Raw genomic sequence first — 26,455 nt, 5'->3', positions numbered from 1 at the left:
CAAAACATCCTCACTTCCACATCATTGCATTTTTTATCCATTTTTATTATGAAAACAAGCTGTTTTGGTGTCGCTTCGTTTGTTTTTTTTTTTCCGGATAAGACACAACCGTGAAGCTTTGCCGAGGGGAAATTGGGGTAAAACCCACCCGTTTAGGGACATTTTATTGTCCCGCCCCCGTCAGGGCGCGAAAATGGGGGAAAACCCACCCATTTTTAACCAAAACGCCTTCATTTCCACCCGAATCGCGCTCAAGGAGGGGAAGGAGAGAAACCACCGGGCTGGAGCTGTTTTGTCACCCAGATCCTTTTTTTTTTTTTTTTTTTTTTTTTGGTGTGGCAGTATTTTTTAGAGATTTTGGTAAATTTTGAGCAGTTTTTGTTGATATGGAGCTATTTCAGTCACTTTTGGGGCTGTTTTGGTCATTTTGGGGGGCTATTTTGGGGCCATTTTTCTGCTAATGGGCCCGGTTTTGGGGCTGCTCTGCTGCCATCCCGGTTGGCTCCTCTCTTTTGGGGGGTTCTCGGAGGTGAAATTCAGGGTGTAGTGGCGGGGAGGAGGGGTTTGGAGGTAGGTTTTTAAAGTTGATTTTTAGAAAAAACAGGCACATTCAGTCAACGGGACCCTTGGGGGGGGCGGACGGGGATATTGGGGTGTCCCCAGAGAGCCCCAAAACAGTGGCATCTCCTATCTCTCCCCGTCAGCGGCATTTTGGGGGTGAAAGTGGCTTTTCCCCCCCAAAAGAAATCCCCCCAAACCCCAAAACAAACCCTGTGCGACCGTGACGGGTTGGGGGGGGGGATGGGGGACGGGGCGAAGCGTTTCTCCCTCTGCGCCATGTGGGAGCAAGGGAAAACCCCCAAATGGAGGGGTTTTGCCCCGTTTTGCGCCAGCTGGAGGAGGAAGTGGGGGAAAATCCCAAGACGGAGGGATTTTGCCCTGTTTCATGCCGGCCGGAAGAGGATGTCGGGGTGTAAGGCCTCATCTGGGCGGGGGGGGACTGGCCAGGCTGTGGGGAGCATCCTCCGAGGCGGGAGAGACGGCGAGGCAAAAAGAAATGATAAAAACGGGGAGAAAAATAGGAAATAAAAATAAAAGCAGAGGAAACAATCTCACCCCACCCAAAACCCAAGAAATTAACAAAAAGCCCCAAAACCGCAACTGCAGCCGGCGCAGGGGTCTGAATTTTCCCAAGAAAAGGGGGGAAAAAGCGAGTTTTTTGGCACGCTGCGTTGCCAGGGAGGTGGTGGAGTGGATTCGGGCACCTCGTTTTGGGTGGAAACCTGGGAAACGGCGACGGGAAGGACAGCCCTGTCCCATCCGTGTTCCCTGGGTGGGGATAGGGTCCCCCCAGGGACTCTGCAGTGTCACCCCAAAAACCACTCTGCAGGGTGGGGACCCGTCAGCGTCACCCCGTCCTCACAGGGGGACATGCCCCATCTCGCTGTGGGGAGGTGAGAAATAAACCCTCGCGCGGCAAAAATGAATAAAATAAACCCCGACACCCCCTCCCCAAGCGGTAAAAAAAAACCCCAAACAAAAAAAAAACCCCAAACCAACCCCAAATCAACCAAAAACATGGGGAAGGTTTAAAAAAAGAAAAAAAAAAAAAAAAGAAAAAAGATCCAAAAAAAAAAAAAAAAAAAAAAACCCCAAGGGAAAACACGTGGAACGAGGGCACCGGGGAGCCCGTCCCGCCGGCGGAGCGGGATCAGGAGTTGTTCTGGTTCTGGTAGATGGAGGCTTTTTCCTTCAGCAGGTCCAGACACAAGTGGCAGCTCCAGCTCCCTGAGGAGAGAAGTACACGTGGGTTCCCTGGTTTCGCCCTCGTTAGGGCTTCGTTAAGGGTCACAGCTTCCTAATTACATGTAGGGAATAAGGAACGGGGTGGAAGGGTGGTGGTTTACACGGCTGTTTGTGGGTTTGTGAACCTGCAAGTCTTCCTCCTCCTCGTTAACCTTCAAGTGAAGGTGGCCAGGAGAGGGGTTCATAATTAACCGCTGGGATAATTAACCAGCTGCAAGGCGTCATTGAGATTTTGGGGTTTGTTTTTTTTTTTGTTGTGAACACTGTTCTTTTTTGCTTCGACGCCGTGAGTCAGCACAAGACAAGGTGGGAGGAAGAGGAGGGGAAGAAGAAGAGCGATCCCTCTCAGCTTCACCAGCCGATACGGAGACATTTTGGGGTGCAAGGGATGAGGGATGTTGGTGATGGATTTTGGGGTGGTAAAAGGTTTTTCCGCTTCTCCAGCAGAGGAATAACTGGGGAACAGCCAGAATGATGGACCTCATCATTTTCGATTGTGGCATGACAAATCCACGATCACCCCCCAAAAAAACCATGGGTCGAAGCGGGTCTGCACGGCTGAGAAATGTTCTGGGCTGAATTCTGCTTGTTTTGACCCACTTCCAAAACAGAGAGGGAAGACGGGGTTTGGGGGGGGCCGGGGGGAGCGGCACTCACCTTCCGGCGGCTCCGACATGGGGGGGGTGAGACAGTACATGTGGTAGCCGCGGTCGCAGTCATCACAGAAGAGCAGCTGGTCCTAAGCCGAGCGGGGGGGGAAAAGGGGGGGAAATTCGGATGATTCAACGCGGCCTTGGCTTAAGGACAACACGGAGGGGACGAGGGTCCCGCTCTGTCGTCCTCCAAGTTCCGTCGGAGCGACCAGAAAGACATCGCCGTGTCCTCCAGACTACAAAAAGCACAATCTTCCCCTCGCTCCCAAAAGATTTTGCCACATCTTACAGACTATTAAAGCCCAATAATTTCCCCCCAAAAAGACTCTCCCACGTCCTACAGACTACTAAAGCCCAAAGATTTCTCCGCAAAAAAGACTCTGCTGTGCCCTTCTGTCTCTTAAAGACCAAAGATTTTCCCCCCAAAAAGCCTCTGACATGTCCTACGGACTATTAAAAGCACAAAAATTTCCCCCAGAAAGGCTGCTTTGTGCTACAGAACGTTAAAAGCCCAATGATTTCCCCCAAAAAAAGATTCTGCTGTGTCCTACAGATTATTAAAATACACAGATTTTCCCCCCCAAAAGCCTCTGACGTCCTACGGACTATTAAAACCTCATCCCCAACAGAAGAGGCTGCTCACAGACCCTCCGGGCTTTTCCCCATCCCTTCTCCATGGGGCCAGATGGGATGACACCCTGGGGTGTCCTCGGAGGGTGCCCTGCTTCTTCTCGGGGGCGGACACTCATGTCATTCTTGGGGGTACTCGGGCAATTCTGGGGGGTACTCAATCATTCTGGGGGTACTCACGTAATTTTTGGGGGGTACTCACATAATTCCTAGGGGGTACTCACATCATTCTCGGAGGTGCCGCAGATATTGCAGCACTTGCACTCGATGCACTGCCAGCGGTACGTCTTGACGGCCGCCATCATCACGGGGGTGAACTGCAGGCAGGAGGGGTGCCCTGGGAAGCAGGCAGGACACGAGTGAAGGCAGGGGAGGGGAGGAAGGCAGCCCACGCAACCATGGGGTTGGGGAAGAACTCCACGGCAGGGAAAAAATCCACCTTCTCCCCAGCTCTGACCCAAATCCCCGGCTTTTCCGGGCAGGCGAAGACGCCGGGGATATTTTTGGCAATGCCGGCGGTGGGGAGGATGTTTTTCCCCCCTCCCTTACCTGATCGCCCACAGTCCGAGCACGAGACCAACTCCTCCGGTTGTCCCGTCTTCTTGTTGATTTTGGAGTCTCCCAGGCAGAAATCGCAGTAGTTGTTGGGCAAAGCTAAGCCGTCAGGTCCCTTCTTGGCTGGAAAAGCAGAGCGGGAGAGACAGATTAGCCGCAGGGCAAAGGCTTTCTACATGGGACCAGGAAAAAACACTTCCACGGCACAAATCCCGATGCTCGGAGCAGCCTTTCCGGCAACCTCCGAGCCCCAGGGCGACGCCACGGGGCTCAGAAGCATCAGGGAAGGGATGCTGCTCGCTCCCAGCCCTGGCAGAGGCCATTTCCTGGCTTTGCCATCTTTTTCACGATGGGGATTTTGGCAGAGGGGGGGTGTTTCGCTTACATTTCTGCTCCTCCGATCGCTGCGAGACAGGAGTTGGGGGCTGCGAATCGTCCTTGTCGTCGCCTTCTTCCTCGGCCAGGTGGGAGTGAGCATAGTGGTAGCTCAATCCTGGCCGATTCTTGTATCGCTTCCCGCAGACTACGGATAGAAATGGGAAAAGTCTGAGCTCACGCTGGCGGGGAGCGAGACCCCCACCCCAAATCATCCAGCATCCCCTGGCCCTGTCTCCGGGCTTTGAGCGCAGACGGCTGCTCCCCTTCTGTCCCCAAATCACCTGGAATTTATTAAAACCACCTAAGAACACCCTAATGAAGGGGTTTGGGCTGGATCCTCCAGATCAGGTCCATAACAGCCAGAGAGGCACCGCAGCCTCCTCTGCACATCCCACCGCGGGAGGCTAAAGCTGATTCAGTGGGCGATCGATACCCACCACGTCCAAATAACGATGGCAGCTCGTTAAGCGCAGCTTTACAGCCCTCGGTAAAGGAGTGAAACCATGCAGGGATCAATCCGAGTGGCAAAACCCGGTCGGAAAGACACTGACAGGGGGTGGTGTCACGTCCCACCCAAAAATCATCTCCTAAACCAGCTGGGTAAAAATCAAGGCCGCCTTCAATGTCCATGAAGGGGAAACTTCTTTTTTTTGGGACCCCGAGGAGAGAAACTGCAGCTGCCACAGGCACATTTCGGCTCTGCTCCCTCCTCAGACCCACCTGGCTTCTCCAAACCTGAGCTGAGTGCGGCGTGAAATCACCCACCGCCCCAAACGCCATCGGTTTGCCCACTTTCCGCCCCGTTTCTTGCGGGGATTGGGAACTTTCACCCTCGGTTTGACAGCAGGCACTTCCTTGGGGAAATCTCTGAGCACCCATGGATTGGGTAAGCACCTTCCCTGCCAGGGAATGGGCTCCCAGCTCACCGTCACCGCTTTTCGGGGCGGGGGGAGTTGGCAGCTTTTTAGTTGTGAGGCTCCAAGGACACCCCAAAACTCCCTTTCAGCCCTGTATAGGCACGAGCACGAAGCCGGCACTGGCCTTGCACCCTCCTACTGCCAGCACAGTAGAGGACAGAGGCTGGCCAGGCACGAGGATGAAGATTGGGCTGAAATCCCCCCCAAAAGAGCCAGAGGGGGATTTACGGGCCCTGGTGGACAGATTTAGCAACGGGTTTTCCCTGTGTCTTTCTGCAGCATCCAGGCAAATCAGGGAAAAAGTTGTTTTAGGATGAGATTTCCTGAGACTGGAGTTTTTCCTGTAACATCCCGGACCCTTTCTGGATCGGCTTCCAGGCTTGCTTTGAAGCCTGGAGAAACCCCACCAGGGTTTGCATCCCTTCTCAAGCCATTGACTCACTCCAAAAATATGGTGGGGAGAAAGCAGCCCGCTCACCAAAAATGGGGTTTGAACCCCCCCAAGAGAGCCCGATGCAAGCAGCCGGCATCGGCTTTTTGGGACAAAAGCCACAGAGATTCTCCCCGGGCAAAAGGGTCTGTGGGATGCTCGGGATGCTCATCGCCCTGGGGGAAAGACTCGGCATCAGCAGGCCTGGAGCACCTCGGCACAGCAGCACAAGCCCAGCCGAAGGAAGCAAAAAGCAGCCCGAAAAGCAGCAATTACAACCTTATTACATCAAATTCTGGCTTTCCAGAGCCAACCAAGGGCACAATGGGGTCGGCCCCGTGAGCAGCCACGCGGAGCTGGCAGGCAGCGTTTTCTTCCCCCCCCACCCTCCCTCCACCCCCCGCGGGGTTTAAAATTGACCTTTTTTCCCTCCAAAACAAGCAGGCCGGTATCTAAACACGAGTTGGGTTTCCTCCTCCCGAACAGCGAGGAAGAAGAGCCCCCACAAAGACGATCCCCCACAAAGACGATCTCGGCTCTCTGGCTTGGTTGCGGGTGTTTATTCGCAGCCCGCCGCCAGCATTCAACCTCCACCTGCAGCTGACCCATTTTGGGGCTTTTTTTGAAGCAAAAAGGTGGGGTATTTTTTGCGAGACAAGTGGCAACATACTTCGGCATCTCTTAAAAGGAAGGCGGCACATCCCGGGTGCACGGGATTTGGGAGCGAGGGAAGGGGTTTGGTGGAAACACCGTGGGTTTTTTCCCATCCCTGCCACTGCGGGAGGGCAGGGGGATTAATCTTTGTTTTCCCTCTCGGGAGGCCGCTCTGCCGGCACGCACGACCGCTCTTCCCCGCTGGAAAAGGGTCAGGCGAGCCGGAGAGGAGCTGCTGAATCCTGCTGCCGGCGGGGAGGCCAGCTTTGACGTCGCTCGGTGGCCTTTGGCTTCTCCCTCCCCTTCTCCCGTGTCCCTTCCCGCCCCGTCCCTTTTCCCGCAGGCTCCAGCAAGGTTTGGTGAAAACAAAAAACAAAACTAACGTTTCGGGAGAAGAAAGGCAGGAAGGAAATAAAAAAAGCAGACAGAGAGTGGACTACCTCGATCGGGAGGTTTCAAGGTATGCTTTTGTTTGTAACTATCTGAAACACAGAAAGAGAGTCGTGAGAAAACACACACACACCAGGTCACGCACCCGTGCCAAGCGACAGACGGACTCTTAAAACAAGAAAAAGGGGGAGGAAAAACACAGCTACTTTGGGTTTGGGGGTGGGTTTTTTTGGAAGAAGCTAGTGTCAGCTCTTGCAGGACAGGAGGAAGAAGAGAGAAAGGTAATTTCAAAGCCTCACTTGCCCTTTTTTGCTCCGTTTGCCCTGTTAAATTGCTTTTTTGCTTGTTTTTAACTCCCCTTCCCCAGCTTGAGGAGGAGGAGGGAGGTGAGGAGGAAGCATTGTCAACCCTGGGCTCGCAGAGAAGCGGGCCAGGAAGGTATGGCCTCGGAAATCAAATCCCTGCCCCTGGAGCTGAGGAGGTTTTTTAGCCAGAGCAGAACCAGCGCACGGTGTTGCGTTTCACAGCTACAAACTCATTAAGTGGCTTTAACGAGGCACAATAGCGCAAGGGGTGGGGCGGGGGCTACGGCCGGCTTCGAAACCAGTCTGACGGACACAGATCCAACTTGAAAGCTGGCTGGGAAAACTGAGGGGCTCTTTTCAACCTTTGCGGGGGTGTTTGCAAGACCGGGAAAGGTTTATCCTCATTTCTACGTGCCGGGTGGCTGCACCGCCCTTCGCTCGGGGCGAGATGACCGTGCTCCCGGTGGGAAAACTCCAGCCATCTTTGACCGTTGGAAGAGGGCTGAGAGTCCGAGGGGTTCAAAAACACCCTCCCCTGGATGTGTAAATCTACCTTTTGAGGTTTAAAACCCAAATCCCAGCAGACAACCCGATGGATCCCAAAAGTAACACAGCCTGGCTCCACTCCCAAGCCCTAAGCGGCGAGGAGAGGTTTTTAGTACTCACTGTCGCAAGCGTAGGGTTTATCCCTGTCTTCTAATATAGCTGCATCCAGCTTCTTGCGAGCCCCTCCGACACCTTTGCCCTGGGAAAAACAAGGGGAAAAAGCCAAGGTTTAGGCAAAATTGGGACGCAAAAGGCTCTTGGGTGGTGGGGAAGACAACACCAGGGATCTGATGTTGGAGAAAAGCGTGATCCAACAGTGCCACGTAGTGGGTACAGCCTGAAATGGCTGTTGGATGCGAGCAGCGAGGACTGCTGCATGGGGCAGAAGGCACCGAAGGATGACCCAAATCCCTCAGGATCCTCAGTCTTTCCCACTTTGGGAAGGGGCAGATCCATGTGAGATCTCTCTACCATCCTCTCACCACCCGGTATCTCTCGCATGGTAGGCAGTTTTCAGTGACTAACATTCAATAGTGGCTAATGGACATGAGTTATCCAAGCCCCCGGCTTGTGTTTTCTGCTCATCCTGCCCGCAAAGTCAAGCATGTCAAGAGTTTTCCCCAATGCAAGGTTCAACACAGACACAGTCGAGCCCTGGCAGGCGTCAGGGCTGTTTCAGCACCGGCAACATCTCGGATTTGCCAGGAATCACCACCAAAACAACGCTGCAACGCAGTCAGACCCACCCGGCTGCCCTCACCTTGGCTTTCCCCTTCCCTCTCCGCTTCGGCGTATCTTCTTCATAGTCTTCATCGTCCAAATCATCCAGGAAGTCATCTGGCTCAAGAATCCGCTAGGAAAGAGGAGAGGGATTATTGTAGACAAATCCTTGGCATGGATCGAGGGAAAAGGGGGAAAAATTGGGGAGTGAGATACATCGGCATGGCCTCAGTCTTCCGTCAGCAGCCAAATCCGTTCCAAACCTGTAATCCAGAAGGAGGAGAAAGGATGTGGTATTTTGGGGGATAGAGAGGGGATTTGGTACATTTTATCCCCCCAAAAGTGACAGAAGGGCCCAATAGAGTGTGAAGACTCTTGAAGAAAGAGTCATCAAGGAAAAGGCAAAAAGAGACGAGGCTTGGAAAAAATTTTCACGCTAAGAAGTGCCATAGAAAAGTCCAGGAAGAGGAACATAAGGTTTTTTAGCAAAATTACAACGCAATATCGCACACCTTGCTCTGCCCTGTGCTTATTTGAGGGGATATCTATTAAACCACAGCCATTGGTGGGTAAGGAGGTGAAGCTGAAGCCTGCAGGATATCACCTATCGTTAAAGCAGTCAGCTAACGAAGCGGCCTAAAGAAAACCAACTCGCCTTGTGAGGACTGCAACAGGAAAAAGGATTTGGTGGTGCAGGACGTCCCCTCCAGCCTGAACTGGGGCTAATCCGTACCAACCCGGGCTGAGATCTGCTAAGCCGAGGCTTTCCACCCCACAGATCACACCTGTGGGGTGTTTTTGGCAATAAAAAGCAGCTATGACAGCGATCGCGGTGGGTTTAAAGTCTGATTTGCAGCTCTGAGGGGAAAAGGGGGAGCTCCTACAATCCCAGTGTCAATTAACAGTAAAGCACTGGCAAGTCTGATGAAGGATAGAGAGCAGGGAAGGTTTTATCCAGCTCCAGACCTCAGTAGACCCTTAATATTTAAAAAAGCTTCCGAGTTGTGCCAAATCAGGGTGAAAAGGGGCTGTTGGACCCAAATTATCCAGCTGAGGGAGGAAAGCGGGAAGACCCCAGTCCCTTTTGTCTGTTTTTAAAATAAATTTGCTATAAAGAAAAGAAGGAGATGGCAGGGTCAGGGACTGGCACCTCAGAATCTCAGCAGATCACTCCCCCACCACAGACATTTCACAAGGGTCTGTGGGTCAATGAGGGATGAAAGCTGTCCTGGGTGCAGAGACACCTAGCGCAGAATCTTAGACTGGGTGCCTGGACACAATAAAACCCTGAATTTTGGGGCCAGAAACTCCCTTCTCCTGAATTTTGGGGCCAGAAACTCCCTTCCCTTGAATTTTGGGGCCAGAAACTCCCTTCCCTTGAATTTTGGGGCCAGAAACTCCCTTCCCTTGAATTTTGGGGCCAGAAACTCCCTTCCCCTGAATTTTGGGGCCAGAAACTCCCTTCCCTTGAATTTTGGGGCCAGAAACTCCCTTCTCCTGAATTTTGGGGCCAGAAACTCCCTTCCCCTGAATTTTGGGGCCAGAAACTCCCTTCCCCTGAATTTTGGAGAGTTTCTAACCAGATCTCCAGTGGCCCCGCAAAGCTGGTAGCATCATCTCTGCCCCCCAAAATCCATCCCAAATACTTCTGCTGCGGCTAAAAGATGCAGAGAAAGCAGAGGGGAAGAGGAAGGGGGTGGAAAATCAGAGCGGTGTTGTGGAGATGCACATGTTTTACCCTGAAGCTTCCTTTCCCAACACAGGGGGTGACCCTCTCTCTGCCGTACCTTCCGCGCACGGCTGTTGGTGACAGGGAACTCGCCCAGGCTGTCGTCGTCGATGCGGGGGTCCGGGAGGGCACGTTTCTCCAACGGGTCAGTCCTCAACAGGGCTTCCAGGCTGCTGCCGTCCTGAGAGATCAGCCCTTCCTTCTTCAGGGTCTGATCGGTGTCTGCAAGGAGACGGTGGGGGGAAAGGGAAAAGAAAAATCAGGGTGGAACATTGGTGTGTGCCAAGATCCCATCTCACCCAGCCATGTTCGCAAGCTTCCCCACCGCAGCAGGGTCAGGCGAAGGGGTTTACCAACCCTCACCGACGTTTACCATCATTCGGTGCTACTTGGGCACGGTATTGCCAAAACCTCCCCACCCCTTAGCATGTGAAGAAAGCTGTGGTGGGAAGGATTTACCTGGTTTGATAGAAGGGAAGGAAAGCCTCGGGTCCTCCGGAGGATGAGCACGGCGTTTCTTCCGCCAGCGGCGCGCGGGGTAGGAGTAAAGCTGCCCAGCGGCTAAACCTTTAATTAAAAAAAACCAAACAAATTATCTGAGGCGATGACACGCACAGACCCCTTGTCCCCAACCCAGCATTTTCCTGGCGTACCTGGCCCTCGGTGACGTTTCTCCATCCAGATGTAGCAGTTGCTTTGGGCCACCCCGGTCTGGGAGTCGAGGAAAGGGAGGCGGACGCTCCTCTCGGCACACAGACGGGCGTTATAGTTGTGGCACTGCTCCATGGCATCCCTGTAGTACTGTTCCCCAAGGCTGCCGGGTGAAAAGAGGTTCAGCACTCACCCCATCCATCCCGAGCCCCAATTCCAGCCCCGGCACATGTCCGTCGGGAGAGGGAAACGCCATGGTCCTTCCTGGACCCCTGCTCAGAGGAATCACAGCCCAAAATATCTGCTCCGCAAGGTGAAAACACGATTTGACGCGATATTCACCGAGTATGGAGACATCCCCTCATCTAGCAAAAGCACAGAGACACGGGGACTGCTGCGACAGGCGATTAGAGCCTTCCTCACCGCCGGCAGACAAAATGTAGCATCGTTAAGAGATCCCCTCGGCATTAAAAGATCCCCTCAGCATTTTGCGTGCCCCCAAAGCCTTTTGTGAGAAGCCTGCGCCAGCATCTACGCATTACTAATGGATTTGAGTGGCTGTGGGCATCTCTCTGGTTTCCTTAAGTGCATTAATCGTGCCCCATACTCTTTACTAAGAGCACGACCTCTCCGTGCCACACCACTACGTTCCTCCTTCAACCGGAGACTGTCAGGGCTGCAACAGCCACCATTGCAGCCCTGTAGCTGTAATTACAGTAATTTGGATGGCGAGTTCTTCCCACCGTGTGTGGCAGGGAGAGGGGAAGAGCTGAGAGTCTGTTCGGCTGCCGGAGATGGAATTTTTCACTCTGCGGTGCCGGGAGAGGAGACACACTCTTTGTTTGTATCGATACATACTGATCTTGGCGCTTCAATACCAGCTGGAACAAATGCACAGAGCCCAAGGAGCCCCGTAATCACCCAAGCTCCTGAGATGGCTAATTTAGACGAGTGAATAACGAGCCGAAAGATGCCTCGGTTGCCTGAGAGGAAGAACATGCGCTACACGAAATATCTTGCCCAACGGAAGAAAAGGAGATGGGACAGAAATTGCTTCGTCGCGGGGGTTTTTATTCCAGTGTAAGTAAAAGTCGGATGTGTGGGGAGATGGCCTGAAGAAAACCAACAGGAAGAGAGGGAATAACTGAACAGAAGAAGATACTGATAAATATTAAATGCAAACAAGGATTGCCATGCTTGTTTCCTCACGGAGCCTGGTCAGCCGCAGCTGTGACAGAGAAATGGGGTTTGTCTCACCGCGCTGGGTGAGACAGCAGCGATTTTGGGAGGGGGAGCGGTGTCCCAGTAGCAATTAAGGGTGATGAAAAAAGTCCCAAATTGCCTTTTTCTCTCTGCTGACTGCAGAGGGAGCCCAAATCCCAGGCTCAGGCGACTGTCACACTCATGGAGTTAGGGGATATAAATCCCTCCTGGAGCTTTTAATTTCCTCCTAAATCACCACACCGTTCCTGGCTAGCTCAAGTTGCGCCCCAATAACCAAAAATGTGGAGCCCTAAAACTTCCTTGTAATGTCCAGGGGAAGCCCTGCCAACAGGAGGATTGCACAGAGGAGGAAAACTTGGTGTTTACAGTAATACAACCCCGAAAAGAGTTTAGTTGTCCAACTTATTTCTCTCCTGCTGGCTTGATTTCTGAGTTTGGGGAGGGCGGGGGGAGCAAAAAAGAGGCAATCAGCCCCCAAAACAATCATCTGCGGTTGTTTTAACTGCAAATTAACAGAGGGCTCCTGGGCTGGGTGAGAAATGCACCAGGATTTGGCTTCGGCACCTAAAAAAGCTTCGTGAAATGGGTTTTAAAGTGCTCCCTGAGCACCGAGGGGATGGAGAGGGACCACGGCAAACATTAGGAGCAGAGATCTTGTCTCCAACTCCGACGTACAACTCCACAATCTTCCCTTACGCTGGTTGGAGGTCTTTGTCCCCAAAACCGAGGGGTGCTTCGAGCATGGATGCTTGCCGATCCTCACATGCAACCACAGAACAACCTCGAGAAAGCTCTGCTGAGAAGCGCCACTTAAAATCTGTGCTGAATGCACAAGCAAAGAACTAACGAAGCCGTCAGGAAGGACTAATGTGTTTTAAACGGCTCTAACGAACCCAATTATTGTTCCCTGTGGACTCAGCGCGGCTTAGAGCCTTCCACAGCTGCTAAGCACGTCATAAGTGCCCTCAAGAGCAGCTTCCAGTAAAGCACATCACGTCAGCGGATTGCTGTGGAAGTAACTGGGTGGTTTTATATGTTTAGCACCATCGGTAAGAGATTGCAGCATGGAAACAGCCAAAAAAAATGGTGCAACTACCTCCATCCCCAAAACCGCCAGGAAAAGGCACAGTGGGCTTCGTGCCGAGGTGGGTAACATGCACCTGCGCAAGAAGGGGAGTGATTTAAAGCCCCAAAAAGTCGTCGTCAGAGACCATCCTAACCCAACCGCTGCCGTTGTCTGGAGAAAAACAAAGCAGGGAGGTATTTGATAGACCAAACTCTTTGCCGACGGTACCCAGAGATATGAGAACGACCGAAGGAATGGCTTTAAAAAGTAAAAAAAAAAAAAAAAAAAAAAAAAAAAAATCAAATCCTGCCACGCTCCTCTCCATCATCCTCGCTAGCAAACTGCGGCCAAAAAAAAATCCAGCCCCAAAACCCAATGGCAGCTTCTAAAATAAATAAAATACATTTGTGTGACACAGGCGGGTAAGGCAACATGCTGTTTCATGTGCTCAACCTCACTGGAAGCTACAGATCCACAGGGGCACCAGCGAAGTCACGTTGTCGTGAAGCGTCGGCTTGTCGATTCAGGGTGAAAAGAGTCTGAAAAAGGTGTTTTGCGACTCACGGTTTGTTGCTTCTCTCAGAAGTGATCCAAGAAAGGGGTCCCAAAAATGCAGGAGCATGTCTGCCCATGCCCTTGGCTGGCCAGGAGTTTCTCCAGCAGCTTCGCTAATGTGTCTGCAGGTGGAAAGGCTGGAAGATGGACGGACCCACGGCCATCACCTCTTTTAACGAACCCCAGCTCATAAGAGGAGACCCCAAGGCCTCTTAATGAACCCTCGTCTCATTGGAGAAGACCCAGGGGGTGCAAATTGCATCCTGTTTTGCACCAACACCCCACCAAGAAGGAAGGTTTCAGAGGAAACTGCAGGAGGGATGCAACGGGGCCGGGGCCGAGGCACCACCAGCTAAAGGACGCCAAAAAGCCCCGGGAGATGCCAAAAAAAACCCTGGAAACACCAAAACCCCCCCCAACCTGGAAATGCCAAAAAAACCACCTGGAAACGCCAAAAAACGACCAGGAGACGCCAAAAAAAAGGTCAACAAACATCTCCAAGTCCACAAATCCCACCCAGGCAGGATGGGCCTCCCTTATAGGGCTATATAGGGGACCTCCTGTACCCCCCTTGCTATAGCAGGGTGGATAGTAGGGGGCTATATACCTCCCCAAGGGTATATATGACACACACCCCCCCAGGGCTGTAAGAGGGGGTGGACCCCTACCCTCAGCCCTTATGGGGCTCTATAGGGTCCCTCTCATAGGGCCGTACAGGATGGGGAACCTCAATCCCAAGGGCTTTATAGCTTCCCCTCTCACAAGGACACATTGAGGAGACACCCCCCCCCCCCCCGCCACGGCACAGCCGTATAGGACTATAAAGTCCCTCTTGCCCCACAAGGACGTATGGGAACCCCTACAGGGCCATATGGGGGGGTGCCTCATTCATCTGCCCACCCACACAGGGCCATAGAGGGGTACAGCCACACTCAGGGGTCTACAGAGACCCCCCCTCACTGGGCCATACTGGGGGGGACACCCCTGCACTCTACAGGACCGTATAGGGGGAAATTCCCACTCTATCAGGCCCCCTTCCAAGAGTTTCACGGGGGTAAGCGCACCTCTGCGATCCGTAAGACCCTCTCGCAGGGATGTATAGGGATGACTCCCCCCCCGCCATGGCCGTTACAGGACACTCACAGGGCCGCACCTAGGGGACCCCCACCCTTTGGACTCTATAGACCCCTTTCTCAAGGGGATCCCACCCGCAGGGCTCTATAAGCCCCCTTACAGCACCATTTTGGGGGGGGTATCTCCCCTCACGGAGCCGTACGGAGGGATCTTACCCCCCCTCAGCAAACTTCACCCCGAACAATGAGCGCGCACCACCTTCGCCCCCCCCCTCCCCACCGCCCACTTGGTCCCACCCGCCACACGGAGGCGCAGAGGGAGGGAACCCCGCTTCCCGCGCCGGGCCGGACCGCACCATTTACCCCCCCCGCGGGGGGGTGCTGGTGGAAGAGGGTGGGGGGGGTGGGGGAAGACGCCACACTCACAGCTTCACCACATTCTGTACCACCGCCGCCATCTTCCCTCCGCCGCCGGGGCCCTGCGCCGCCCAGCGCGCATGCGCCGCGGGTGGAGCGGGGAGCGAGGGGGGAGTGTATGCGCGGCGAGGGGTGTGGGGGGGAGAGCGGCCGCTCTGCGCCTGCGCAGAAGGTGCGCCTGCCCCGCCCCTTGCGCCGGCGCATGCGCTGCAGCGCGGTGGTGTTGGCGCCGCGCTGCGCATGCGCGGAGGGAAAGGCGGGAAAAGCTGAGGGGAGAGGCGCGAAGGGGTGTGGGGGGGAATGGAGGGGGAGGAAAATGAAGGGAAAAGGGGAAAATCAGAGGGGAAGGGGTGGAGTAAGGGTGCAGGGAGAAAATGGGAGAGGTAAATGGGGAGGGGAGGGAGGATGAAGGGTGGTGGGGTGGGAAAGTGAGGGGCAAAATGGAGAGGGGAGGTAAACGTGGACGAGTAAAGAGCTGGGGTGAAGGAAAAGGGGTAAGGAGGGAAAGGGAGACAAGGAAAAAGGGGGTGAGGGCAATAGGGAGGGATGAAGGGTGTTTGGATGGGGGGATAAGGAAAGAGGACTGGGGAGGACTGGGGAGGAGGAAGGCTGCTGGGAGGAGGTGACAAGGAAAAAGGGATGAGGGTTGGGGGAGGATGGGGTCCTCCCCATCAGATCTCAAACCTCTGTAGAGATTCCCTACAGGTGGTTTTGGTTTCAGTGTGTGGTGCTGGCACAACAGCCCTGCCCCAAATGCAACCCCCCCAGCCTCTTTATCCCTAGAAATTCAGGTAGAAAATTTAAGTTTTTGAGTTCTTTTCCCTTTTTATCAAATCTCAATTAACCAGAGATCTCAAAATTCATCCCACAGTGGAAAGAGGTAGACACAGGGTATTCCTTCTGTTATTCCTTCTTACTTCCACAGGTTTTTTTCCTGTTTGCTGGGAAATTGTTTTTTTTTCAGCTATGTCCAAGGTTATACAGCGCTTTAAACCTTTCTCTCCGCCCTTCTTCCTCCTCTTAATCCCACGCCTGCTGTTATTTGCGTGCACGCAGCCGCTTTATTTTCCTGCCCCGTCAATAAAAATCAACACTGTCACCGTGATTAACAGTTGTGACACTCTGGCTACAGGCACTGCAGTGGGTTCAGGCGCACCGACCCCACGGCAGGGGGTCAAATAGCAAATATCGGCGTAGGCGTTCGCCAAGTTTATTGCGTCGTTAATCCGCTGCCCGGAAATCTTGGGATAACGAGGGAGTTGCGGGGTAGGTAGGACTGCCACCAGCCAAGCATCTGCCTGTACCCCCCAAACCATCTGCTTGTGTATTCCCATTGCCCGCCCTGGAATTAATCAAACCTCTCGTTGACTTATTCTGCCTTAAGCCTCCCTGAGAAAGCGAGGGAGAAAGAGGTTGTGTGGCACATGCCGGCTGAGTCACAGCAGGGAACAGCGTTCCTGCCCAAGTGACTCACGCTTCTTAGAACAGAGTAAAAAAACCCCAGGGTTTAGCAACAGCTGTTTGCATAAATCGGCAATTTGAGGAATGGTTAATTAGGGACCAAACTGAGGGAGTGAAGGAAGCCTCCATCCTGTGCAGAAACCCCTGGGCAGGGGGAATCCCAAATGATTTTATTGCTAATAGCTAAAAATTAATTAAAGAAATGGGGTTTTTTTGCAGCTAAGGAGATGAAATTATGCCCAGAAAAATGGGAAAAAAATAGGATTGGGATAATTTCAGGGGGTTTGTATCAAATATAGTCTGAGGTGGGTAAGAGAGGGCAGCAGCAGGCAAAGGTGAAGGAGGAGGTGTGTTGCAGACAAGGAGCATCACCTTTTCACAGTAGACCACTACCAAAATCCAGCAAATTAAGGCATCCTTTCCATTTAGCCCCTTGTAAGAGCAGCTCCCGTTTCTCTTCCAGATACCGGAGTTGAGCTGTCACCTTGGGAAGGCACCGTAATTCCGGCACCGGAGCAGTGCAGGATGATCGGGGAGGGACGGATCCACTCAGATGCAGGCGGGAGCTGTCAAGAGTGAGTGAGGTGCCAAATTAAAGCCGTTAACACCCCAAAATCCATCCCCCAGCTTGGAACAAGTGGAAGGAGCAAAAAGGGGGGAGAAAAGGGGATCTTAGCCGTTACCTCCATGGCGTTACTTCGAAATGGGGGGAAGCTGCTGCCCAACGTTGCCCAGATCCGGCAGCGACTGTTTTGTAATTGCTGATGGTAATTAGGCAGAGGTGGGGGGCAAACTCAAACATCTTCATCCCTGGCTCTCTTTAATTCACTAATTAAGGTGAAATCCAGGAAAACAAGCACCTCTGTGTTGTCACAACCCACCCCACTTCTGCACAAAGGTGTTGGGCCACAAAAAAAACCCAACCAATGCCAAAGCATTCTGAAAGCTGCCCAAAACAATCCATTCCGGGCTTTTTTCCTTCAAATTGACCAAAAAGTAGCTGCGGCATGTTAGCAAGGAGAGGGGATTGGGAAACAAAGCCACGTCTCCCATCAAAATATGTTGTCACCAGGGTAAATTAATTACAAATGATGCTCTAAAACGCGCCCATCCCATCACTGGAATTATTTCTGGTAAGAAAAATCCTAAAATGAATAAAAATAAGTCACCGCCATATGGATGGGTGTCATTCGGAGGAAGTGCCATCAGTTTAGACCAGGTAAGGGTTGAACCTTACCAGCATAAAATCAAATAGAAATTAAACCCAGCAGCTGCCTGGACCAAGCTCAATTAACCTCATTGTCTTAATTATTTTGCAGGCTGAAGGCTTGAAAAAGCAGTTTAAGCCCAAATTTTTGGTGTTTCCACCAAAACAGTGTTTTGGGCTTACAGCGAGAGTGCCCCGCCCGACACAGATGAGTGAGAGTAAGCAAGAGCAGGGACACAATTGTGCGGTGATGAGCTACAAGCTCATTAATCTAATGACTCGTTATTTAACGATACCTGTAAGAAACAGCAATCAATGATGTAAAGAAATACACAGTCAGGCTCCAGCAAGCCAGCAAACAGTCAGTGTGCTCTTCAAGAGGTGCCTTAATTCCTTACTAGGGGGGACTCCCAGCCTCATTGTGGGCTAAAATTACCAGAAACAGTTAAAAATGATGCAGTTAATTAATGACGGCCTCTAGGAAACGAGGTCTTGCTCGCTTTTACACTGTTACTGAGTCCAACAGGCTTCTCTTGTCCTTGATTCAGAGACCGGGAAAGAGAATGAAAGAAAGCCCTCGCAGCTGGGCGGTAAGGTCTTTCGCCCCAACGTCAGCAGAATTGGCATTTCCAGTGATTTTTTTTTTTTTTTTAATTATTATTTTTTAAAAAGCAGAAGGGATTCGCATTCCTTTCTGCATGCCGAAGCGTTTCACCCCCTCGTTTCTCTGTCCATCCAAACAATCTGCGATTGATGGAGACGGCGTCTTTCGGGAGAATGAATTTCACCCCATCATGCAGGAATCTGGCCGGGTGGTCACTCACCCTTCACTTAGCTTTTTTTTTTTGTCGTTGGTGGTTTTTTTTCATCTTATTTACGACTTTAAATTCCAACCCCAAGCTCCAGCCACAGATTGAGTTGCTAAAAATACAGCCCGAGAGGGGTTTTTTACCTTCTCCGTGGAGAGCTTTTAGCTTCTCCTTAGAGGTGGCGCAACGTTAAAGCCCGATGGAACCTTTTGCCATGTAACCGCTAGATTTACCAATTTGTGGGATCTCAAAAGAAAATTAAGTCGAAGGCTGACATTTGACATCACCTTGATGAGTCAGGTGGTTGGCAGACAGCGAGTGTCACACCCTCGCCTCGACTGAGTGCAAACCGCAGCCCCTCTTCAAGCAAAAAAAACCAAACAAACAAAAAAACCACCCCCAAACCCCCAAAAATCCTCCCGAACGAGACATCTGGGAATTCAACCGTCGCTGTTTCATCCCATCCAGTACAACAAACATTTATAACGGCGCCGTGTCTTATTTTCTACCGGTCGGCGCAGTCCTACGGTTCGATCCGTTGCTAAAGGTGAAGTTGATACAGGCAAGCGTCGATTTAATCCAGCAGCGAGTGCTGCCTGTTTCGTCTTGGCTTCGTAGGGTGTTGTTTTTTTTTTCTCCCCGTGCTGAGGAAATAGCCGGAGGTCTGCGGGGAGCGGCGCCGAGGATAAACGCTCACATCCCGTTTGCACGACGGGCTCTACGAGAGGAAACGACACATCGCTATCAGTGCACCGATTAGGGAAGGTGTGTGGAGTCAAACTTGGGAGTTTGAGCCGTAATTTAAGAAATTGAAAGAAAATAAAACCCCCAAAATAATAATAATAATCCACTTATCGACGTCTTTACCTTGAGTTGTCTTCACGTCAAGATTTCCTGCCTGCCCGAATCCTGTATAGATCCACCCACTCTCTCTGCTTGGTGTTTCTCCATCACTTGCAGGACATCCTCCAAGATGGACGGCCCCAAATCCACATGGAGGGAAAGGAGGGAGCCGGCATGGGAGAGGAAGGATGGCTCGGCGTTGCCCTTCTCCTCGGCGAAGCCGTTCGTCGGGGCGGCGAAACGTGAGGCGCAGGGATGCGGCAGCAGGGCGGCGTTTCTGCCCTCGCCGTTCTCCTCCCCACCTTCCCAGCTTTGCGCCGACGGAGCTTTGTCATCGAGGTGTAACCGCGGCGGTTTTGGCGGGGCTTGTGCCGAGGGCAGCGTCAAGGCCTGCGGCCCCCCGATGACGGGCAAGGAGATGGCGTTTTTGAGGAGGGGAGATGAAGTCTCCGAGGACGGCTGCTCACATCCGGAAATGGTGGCCGTCCTGGAGAATTCGAATGGCGCCGCGTCGGGGCTGTCCTTGTCGGAGTCGAAGCTGCCTTCGGTCCTGGGGAGAAGATGAAACTTGCCCTGAAGGAAGGAGATGTCCCCAAACATGTCGCTCTCCCCGCCGCTGCCGATGTGAATCGTGTGCCTGAAGTCGCCCAAGGGCGGGCTGATCATGTCGGAGGAGAGGATGTCGCGGAGCTTCTCCTTCTTCCCCTTCCTGCTGCCCCTCTTCAGGTAGATCGGCACCTTGGTGGACATCTCACCAAGGAGCAAAGCTCTTCCACGCCAAGTCCAGCCAACTCAAGAGATGGTAGCCTTCCTAGACCTCAGCAACGCGGGCTTTAAAAATAATCTGCAAAATTAAAAAAAAAAAAAAGGAAAAATGCTTAAAAGCAAGTTATAACATGTAGGACGGAGATCCTCAACGTCAACACGTCCCAGGAAATTAATTCCAGACGTTCTCTGGTTCTCTATCTAAAATTTGTTGGCTGCGTTATCGATAACAAAACAACCCAGGTAATTAAATCCAGGCACACAGGGCCTCTCCTCAAGATTGGTTTCGAGTGGGAGAAAAATCAGGAACAGAGTCAGAGCAGGAAATCCAAGAGGATTTGCATCTTTACGGTGGAATCGGGGTCCGGAGTTAAAAGGTTGGGAGAGCACAGCATTGGAAAGTGGCTTTTCTAGCCCAGAACATTTCAGTTCTCTCTCCTCTTGGCCGTGCATAACCCAGCCCCACCCAACGACGAGCTAAAATAAAAGATAATAGAGATTAAGGCAGGAGGGGGAAGGAAGTTGGTTTTTTTCCCGTTTTAGTCATATTCATTCAACCCTTGACAGTTTATGCATTCAGTTCTAGGCCTGATTTTTCAGCTGTAGGGAGGAAGAAAGTAAAAATGGGAAATTTTGGTGATAATAGCATTACGCACAACCTCGGGAGATGCCTTGGTGGGACAGAAAAAGGGATGAAATGCGTTTCAGGCCACCTGAGCATTACTTTTTAAAATCAGCATGTGAAGGGTCTGGAGATTTAGCCTTTATCACTAACTTTCTGGGAAAAAAATGCCATCTCTCCATGTTTCTGTAAAACCGTATCCAATCTGCTGTTGACTACAAGTAGAAAACAGAGTTTAAGTCATTTAGAGACAGGTTTGTCCGGCACTGAGCCCCGCCACCGCTAAAACAACCGCCTGTAACTGCTTCCAGCCCGTTTTACGCTGTTTGTAACACACCTCCTGGTACGTCCCCATTTGGAAAGCGAGACCCAACGATGAAACCACCACCGAAACCACCACGGCTGAGCCCTGCTCCTCAAATCAACCCCTGAACTGTCCTAGCAAGAGGTCACAAGCAATTCCCCAGTTGTGGTTTTCCCATCAGCCGCTACCGATGAACAACGCAAAGCCCAGCTGGGAAACAGTTGTTCCCCTTGTGTTTTACAGCCCCAGTAACCACATCAGGTGCTTTTCTCCGGCCGAAACCCGCCCCGGATGGTGCCAAAGAGCCAGCAAAAACCAGTCTGAAGCCGACGCCGGATGAATGGAGCCAGGTGACCTCCCCGAGGGCTGGCGTTTCAATTACAGCAAGAGCCGCGCGCTCGGCGCTGTTAAACACCGCGTCAGTCGGTGGGTGTTGGCTCTGGGATTTCAAGCGCTGGGGTTTCGAGGCGGCACAGTCCCACTGAGACTGCAGAGGGCTGCTGGATCGTCCTGTCCCTTCCCCGAACCACACCTGCCCACTGCCCCTTGAATCTGTTCTTAAAAATATAATAATAATACACAGAGGGATGGAAAATCCCGTGTTCACCTTCAACCACCTGATGCACCGTCGTTATCAGTAGAAAGCACTGCCGAAACCACATCTGTGGTCTCGTCCTGTCTACGCTGCTCACTTTATTCCCCTTCCCCCCCCCCCAATTGCTTCGTCTTGGTGCCAAACACCACGGTTACATCTCCCCGCCTGCGGAGACCCACGTACACACTGCTACAGCCGGAGACGCTCCCGAGGTCACATTGGGTTGACAGCAGCGTGGGGGAGAGGAGATGGAGCGGCAGAAGATCACCCAAACGGCTCGAAACGAAGCACGGACGAGATGCCGACGATGCCGTCAGCATCAGGAACGCGGCCCTGGGAGGAACGCAGTCACCGGTAAGCCCGTTCCCGGCGGCTCCAGCCAGGGAAAAATCCTGACGATGCAGAATTCGGCTTCGTTAATCCCGGGCGGATTAAAGCGGGTGGCGTAATGACAGCCTGCAGAAGCGGCGGCTGCGCCGCTCGCGTGAAATACAGGCGCCGTGAGGACATCGGGGAAAGGGGGGCGAGAGGATGACGGCGGAGCCGATGCTGGACGCAGAGAGGGGGACTGAGGGAAGTGCTTCTTCATGGAGATCTGGATTCGGAGGAGCACCGGTGCTTCCCAAAACGCCTGTCGGATGCGTGGCCACAAGGCACCCTTGCTCAGTCAGCTTCCCCAGTGCCACCCTGGGGAACCCACAGTCGTGGGTTAGCTGCAAAAAAAGCGCTGAAATCATTAGGGGAAAAAAAAAAAAGTGGATTTGTAGGAAAAAAAACCTCTCGTCAGTCAGAAATATTTAATATTTTCAGGTTAGGATGTAGGATGATGCTGATGGAGACGAGCGTGCACCGGGGGGAGACCACCACCATGACAAGGATTGTTCCCCCTCCCGGACAACACAGGAGCTTCGGTTCAACATCTTCACAGAAATCGCTCTCCCTCACCCCAATTTCTCCCCCGCTCCATCCTCCTTTTCCCCAGTCTGGGCTCCGGCTGAAAACCCAGCACCCCACTGGGCTGGGACAAAGGCCGCCTGTGATCGCCGCGAGCGCCGAAGCGAGCTCCCGGGGCCGGGTGAACGCTGGGAAAGTTCAGGGCTGCGGGTAGCGCCCTTTCCCTTTGTGCGCAGGGAGAAAGAAAAGACCTCAAAAAAGGGGATTTGCTGCCAGCGCAGCCTGGGAAAGGGTCAGTGGGCCCCGAAAGCACGGGGAATAGGGATTTTTTTGATCAGAGAAATCCTTAAAATCCCTTTTCCCGGCATTTTCCTGCACCGGCAATCAAGTAAACCTGCTCAAAAGATGGGAGCGTTACCACTGCACTCAATTCCCTGTAGTAGTGATGCAAAACAGGTGGAAAACAAGTCGGAAAGGGAGTAAAACCAAAATAAAACCTGCGATAACTTATTTACGGGTGTTTTCACCAGCGTTCATCCGTGCGGTGCATCCCCCCGTCAGCCAAGCTGCCGCAGGTGCCTCTTCCCAGCCCGCCGGGTGCATCCCCCGATGATTTAAGTCTTTAACCAAAAGTTTTCCGCTTCCCAATTAACACTGCGTGACGAGACGTACCCCATTAGCACTGTGGTTCGGTCAAGGGGGGATGGCGATTTGCCACGCTGCTGCTAATTAGCATTTCATGACAGAACCATCACTAAAAACTCATTAAAACCCAAGAATAATCCAGGTGTCCCATGCAACGAGACTCATGGCTGTCGGTAAAGAGAGAAATGGGGAAAATTAGATGTTTTGTGGCAGGATAAAAGCGGGAGGTGCTTCAAGAGAGGATCCAAGGACTTAAACTTGACCTGCGCCCCACATCAGGCTTCGTTTTAGCTTCTCGTCGTTAAGAAATCAGCTGAAAGCTTGAGGCACAAGATTTAACATCCGTCCAACCATCTCTGCTGACATCTACCTCTGGGATATTCGCCCCTTTCCCCGATTTATGGAAGTAAAATTTCCTACAGGGTAAAATTTGTTTCTTTTTTGCCCATTTTCATCAATTTGGGCTTCAGTACATTAAATCTTGTTTCTTTTCCACCTGTTTTTGGCAGTTTAGGCTTTGATTCACAAAAAAATTTGTTTCTTTTTGGCCCGTTTTCAGACATTTAGGCTTTGCTATGTGAAAATTTTGTTTCTTTTTTGCCCATTTTCAGCAATTTAGGCTTTGATACACAAAAATTCGTTTCCTTTCTGCTGGTTTCCAGCAATTTATGCCTCACTACATGAAAATTTGTTTCTTTTCTGCCCGTTTTCAGCAATGTAGACTTTGGGACACAAACGTTTTGTTTCTTTTTTGTCCACTTTCAGCAACTTAGGCTTCAGGACGTGAAAATTTGTTTCTTTTTCTGTCTGTTTTCAGCAATTTAGACTTTGCTACCTGAAAATTTGTTTCCTTTCCACCCATTTTCAGCATTTTGTGCTTTGCTACAGAAAAATTTGTTTCTTTTAGCCCATTTTCAGCATTTTATGCTTCATTACGCAAAGACCTGGCACTTCCTCAGCCCCCTGGTTACTCACAGAGCAGCAATTTTCCTACCCCGGCGTCTCCGCAAACTATTTTATCAAGATCCCGCAAAAATAGTGATTAAACGACAGTGGCTTAAACTCATTTTCCCACTTGAAGGTGTGGAAATCAAGCGAGTGAGCAACCGCTGCGGAAAATGAAGCCAGTTCCTTCCATCTTTCCTCCTCTTGACCCTTTCTGCACCTTTTATCGGTGCCCAGGGAAAATCCTCACCTAAAAATTTGCACCTGGAAAGAGGTTTTGGCCTTGTATCCCCCACAGAGGAAGGGATATTCACGTGGGAGATGAAAACGCCCCCCCCTTTTCCCGTGGTCCCCGAGCTGGAAGAGCGCCAGGGTGCAAAAAACGGACCCTTTGGGGAATAGCGACCCTTCTGGATGGGGATTACAGATTTTTTTAGGGAATAAGGATGTTTCGGAGCGATGCCAAAAGCCTGTGGGTTGATGCCCCGTCAGCCAGCATCGATCCATGGGGAAAGATTTATCCGAGATCATCCTGGTTATCACAGAAGCTGAAATCGGTTAAAATGGAGAATTAATTTCTCTCCGCAGGATCGCAGTGCCGTCGCTGTCCTACCTCAAGCATCCAGCGCCGAATCCGGATAAGCGGTGCGCACCGGATGGGCAAGCGGGGAGGGAAGCGCTGCTGGTGAGGTCTCCGTGCCGAGGGACACCACGGCAAGGTGTGTGCGGGACACGGCAGCGCCGGCCGTCTCCTCCTAACAGCTGCATCATCAAACACTCCCGGGTTTTTTCCCCAGGACCAGGAAAACACCGATATCAGGGAGAGATTTTCACTGATAAGGAAAATCCAAGGTGGAAAGCTTGAGGATGAGTAAATGCCGGCGCACAGTAGGAAAATGCGGCGGCCTCAACCGTAGCCGAACCCCTCCTGTACCTCAGTTTCCCCAGCTGCGTGCCATGCACCCCACTGCAGCGGCAACAAACCGAAGCTGAGAAGTTGGCGGGGGGTGGGGGGTGGAAAAAGCCTTAAAACCAGGGAAAACAGCTCTTTAGTGCGGCTCCTCCAGGCCAAGCCCCACCCGATGCTGGGGGAGCGCCGGGAATTCCCGGGTAGGGATCGTGGCGCAGGCATTCGGGGTGGGATGAGGGCACAGGTCGCTGCTCTTTCCCCGTGACGGGGTCAGAGTCTGTTCCAGCTATCCGGGCAACTCCTTGAAATGTGAATTTAAAAGTCCCCAAATCCGTGAATTCCCTGTTTGCACTGAAAAAAAAAAAATCTACCCCGAAAAAAATTCCCAGAGCAGGATCCGGCCTCCCTCCCCGAAAGCACGCCATCTATTTTGGGGATCTGTCAGCTAATTTAAGCCAGGGACAGGCAGAAACCTCGCAGCTGGGGGCTAAAATTAAGAGGTGGCTGCGGAGAACCGGGGAGGGGGGCAAAAAGGTGGGGGTGGGGGGCACAGGGGAAGGGATCCGGTCTTTTTTTCCCTGGAAAAAAGGATGGAATCATCCCCCTCACCCTTTAAATTGGGGATCAGGGATGTGACGGGGACACAGAAACATCCTTAATGGCACGAAAAAGAACTGCCCCCCCCACCTCATCCTCAGCATCGCGACGCAGGGCCTGACCGCTCGCAGCGGTAGGGATTTGCAAACCGGTGCCGTGAGTTACCGGGAAGAGAGGCCGAACCCCCCCCCGCCCAGCTCCCAGATTTACCGCCGTGTCCCCCACCGTCACCCTACGGCTACACCCGATGCCGACACCGGTGACCCAGAGCGGGGACGGCAAACGGGGTTGGGGGGGGGTCTCACCGGAAAGCAAGACCGGGGTCGCGGCTGATACTCACCGCGCGTCTTCCTCCCGGTCTGGCGGCTGAGCCAGAGCCAACCGCGGCCGTTCCCTTCCTCCCAATGCCGGAGCGTCGGCGCAGCCGGCACCGAGCCAACGTGCAAGCCCCACCCCGGCACGGGGCCTCGCTTTCCCCTTCCCGGGAGGGTGCTCCTTTTTTTTTTTTCTTCCTCCCCCCCTTCCCAAAACACGTAACGACGGCATTCGCTTCTCACCGGGATGAAGAGCCAGATGGCTTCACCTTTCCCACGGCGGGCAGGAACGCCATCGTGCCTCGATTTCCCCGCTCCACCGCGGGAAGACACAGCGATGCAGCTCTCTGTTAGAAAAATCCCTGGGGAAAGAAAAATAAAGCTGGAAAAATCTGCCTCCCCCCACCCCAAATCCTTGGCCAACTTGTAATGCTGGAGCTGTCACTCGTTTAAATCCCAAATTAGCCTCGTCCTCAAGGATCATCTAATTAAGAGGCAAACGAGATGCTGGCTGCTTCAGTCCTGATGTGTTCGAATCAACCTGACCACCCCCCCCCAGCACCCTGCACCCAGCTTGTCCCGCTTGTGTTCTAACCAAAACCAGCGTTTTTAGGAGGGGAAACTGAGGCTGGACAAGGAACTTCAAAGCCAAAAATGGGGAAAAAAAAAAAAGGGGTTTTGTTCCTCTGCTCCTGCAGCAGGTGGAAAAAAAAAAACACCCCAAAAATCTGGAAACTGAAAAAAGCAGGGGGAAAAAAAAAAACCCTCTTTAACCCATGCTGGGAAAAAACGGCATTTTCATTTGGGGTGAGAAGTGCTAAAATCGGCAAAAGATCAGAGGAGGA

General features: G+C 52.4%; 2 protein-coding genes across 7 annotated transcripts; both read right to left on the bottom strand.

Moving 5' to 3' along the window:
* Window positions 1–24: 24 nt before the first annotated feature.
* Window positions 25–14,807, bottom strand: DPF2 (double PHD fingers 2). 2 transcript variants are annotated; one of them, XM_069809404.1, is made up of 12 exons: window positions 14,709–14,807; window positions 10,367–10,527; window positions 10,173–10,280; window positions 9,772–9,935; window positions 8,025–8,117; window positions 7,385–7,463; window positions 6,464–6,505; window positions 4,030–4,167; window positions 3,639–3,767; window positions 3,314–3,426; window positions 2,464–2,545; window positions 25–1,788 (listed from the first exon to the last, which is right to left on the bottom strand). In XM_069809404.1, the coding sequence occupies exons 1-12, from the start codon at window positions 14,738–14,740 to the stop codon at window positions 1,712–1,714; spliced, it is 1,218 nt and encodes a 405-aa protein (XP_069665505.1). In that variant the 5' UTR covers window positions 14,741–14,807; the 3' UTR covers window positions 25–1,711. The 2 variants fall into 2 exon arrangements, with proteins under 2 accessions (XP_069665505.1, XP_069665506.1); XM_069809405.1 differs by lacking the exon at window positions 6,464–6,505.
* A 3,166-nt stretch (window positions 14,808–17,973) lies between these two features.
* On the bottom strand, window positions 17,974–26,270 carry CDC42EP2 (CDC42 effector protein 2). 5 transcript variants are annotated; one of them, XM_069809398.1, is made up of 3 exons: window positions 25,854–26,270; window positions 19,044–19,863; window positions 17,974–18,894 (listed from the first exon to the last, which is right to left on the bottom strand). In XM_069809398.1, exon 2 carries the CDS (start codon window positions 19,767–19,769, stop codon window positions 19,056–19,058), a length of 714 nt encoding a protein of 237 aa, XP_069665499.1. In that variant the 5' UTR covers window positions 19,770–19,863; window positions 25,854–26,270; the 3' UTR covers window positions 17,974–18,894; window positions 19,044–19,055. The 5 variants fall into 5 exon arrangements, with proteins under 5 accessions (XP_069665499.1, XP_069665498.1, XP_069665500.1 ...); XM_069809397.1 differs by lacking the exon at window positions 25,854–26,270 and adding an exon at window positions 25,637–25,790; XM_069809399.1 differs by lacking the exon at window positions 25,854–26,270 and adding an exon at window positions 24,403–25,374.
* Between the last annotated feature and the right edge of the window lie 185 nt (window positions 26,271–26,455).

Source organism: Haliaeetus albicilla, chromosome 22 (genome assembly GCF_947461875.1).
Source record: "Haliaeetus albicilla chromosome 22, bHalAlb1.1, whole genome shotgun sequence".
NCBI classification, from domain to species: domain Eukaryota; kingdom Metazoa; phylum Chordata; class Aves; order Accipitriformes; family Accipitridae; genus Haliaeetus; species Haliaeetus albicilla.
This window is presented reverse-complemented; position numbering and strand designations above follow the sequence as displayed.

Bases quoted from the DNA above. Each gene is read 5' to 3' on its own strand.
- CDC42EP2 (XM_069809398.1), bottom strand. From the start codon at position 19,769: ATGTCCACCAAGGTGCCGATCTACCTGAAGAGGGGCAGCAGGAAGGGG.
- DPF2 (XM_069809404.1), bottom strand. From the start codon at position 14,740: ATGGCGGCGGTGGTACAGAATGTGGTGAAGCT. The intron at 10,281-10,366 runs GTACGCCAGGAA...TTTTAATTAAAG, and splicing joins GAAACGTCACCGAGGGCCAG to GTTTAGCCGCTGGGCAGCTT. The intron at 2,546-3,313 runs GTGAGTACCCCC...CGCTCGGCTTAG, and splicing joins GCGGCACCTCCGAGAATGAT to GACCAGCTGCTCTTCTGTGA.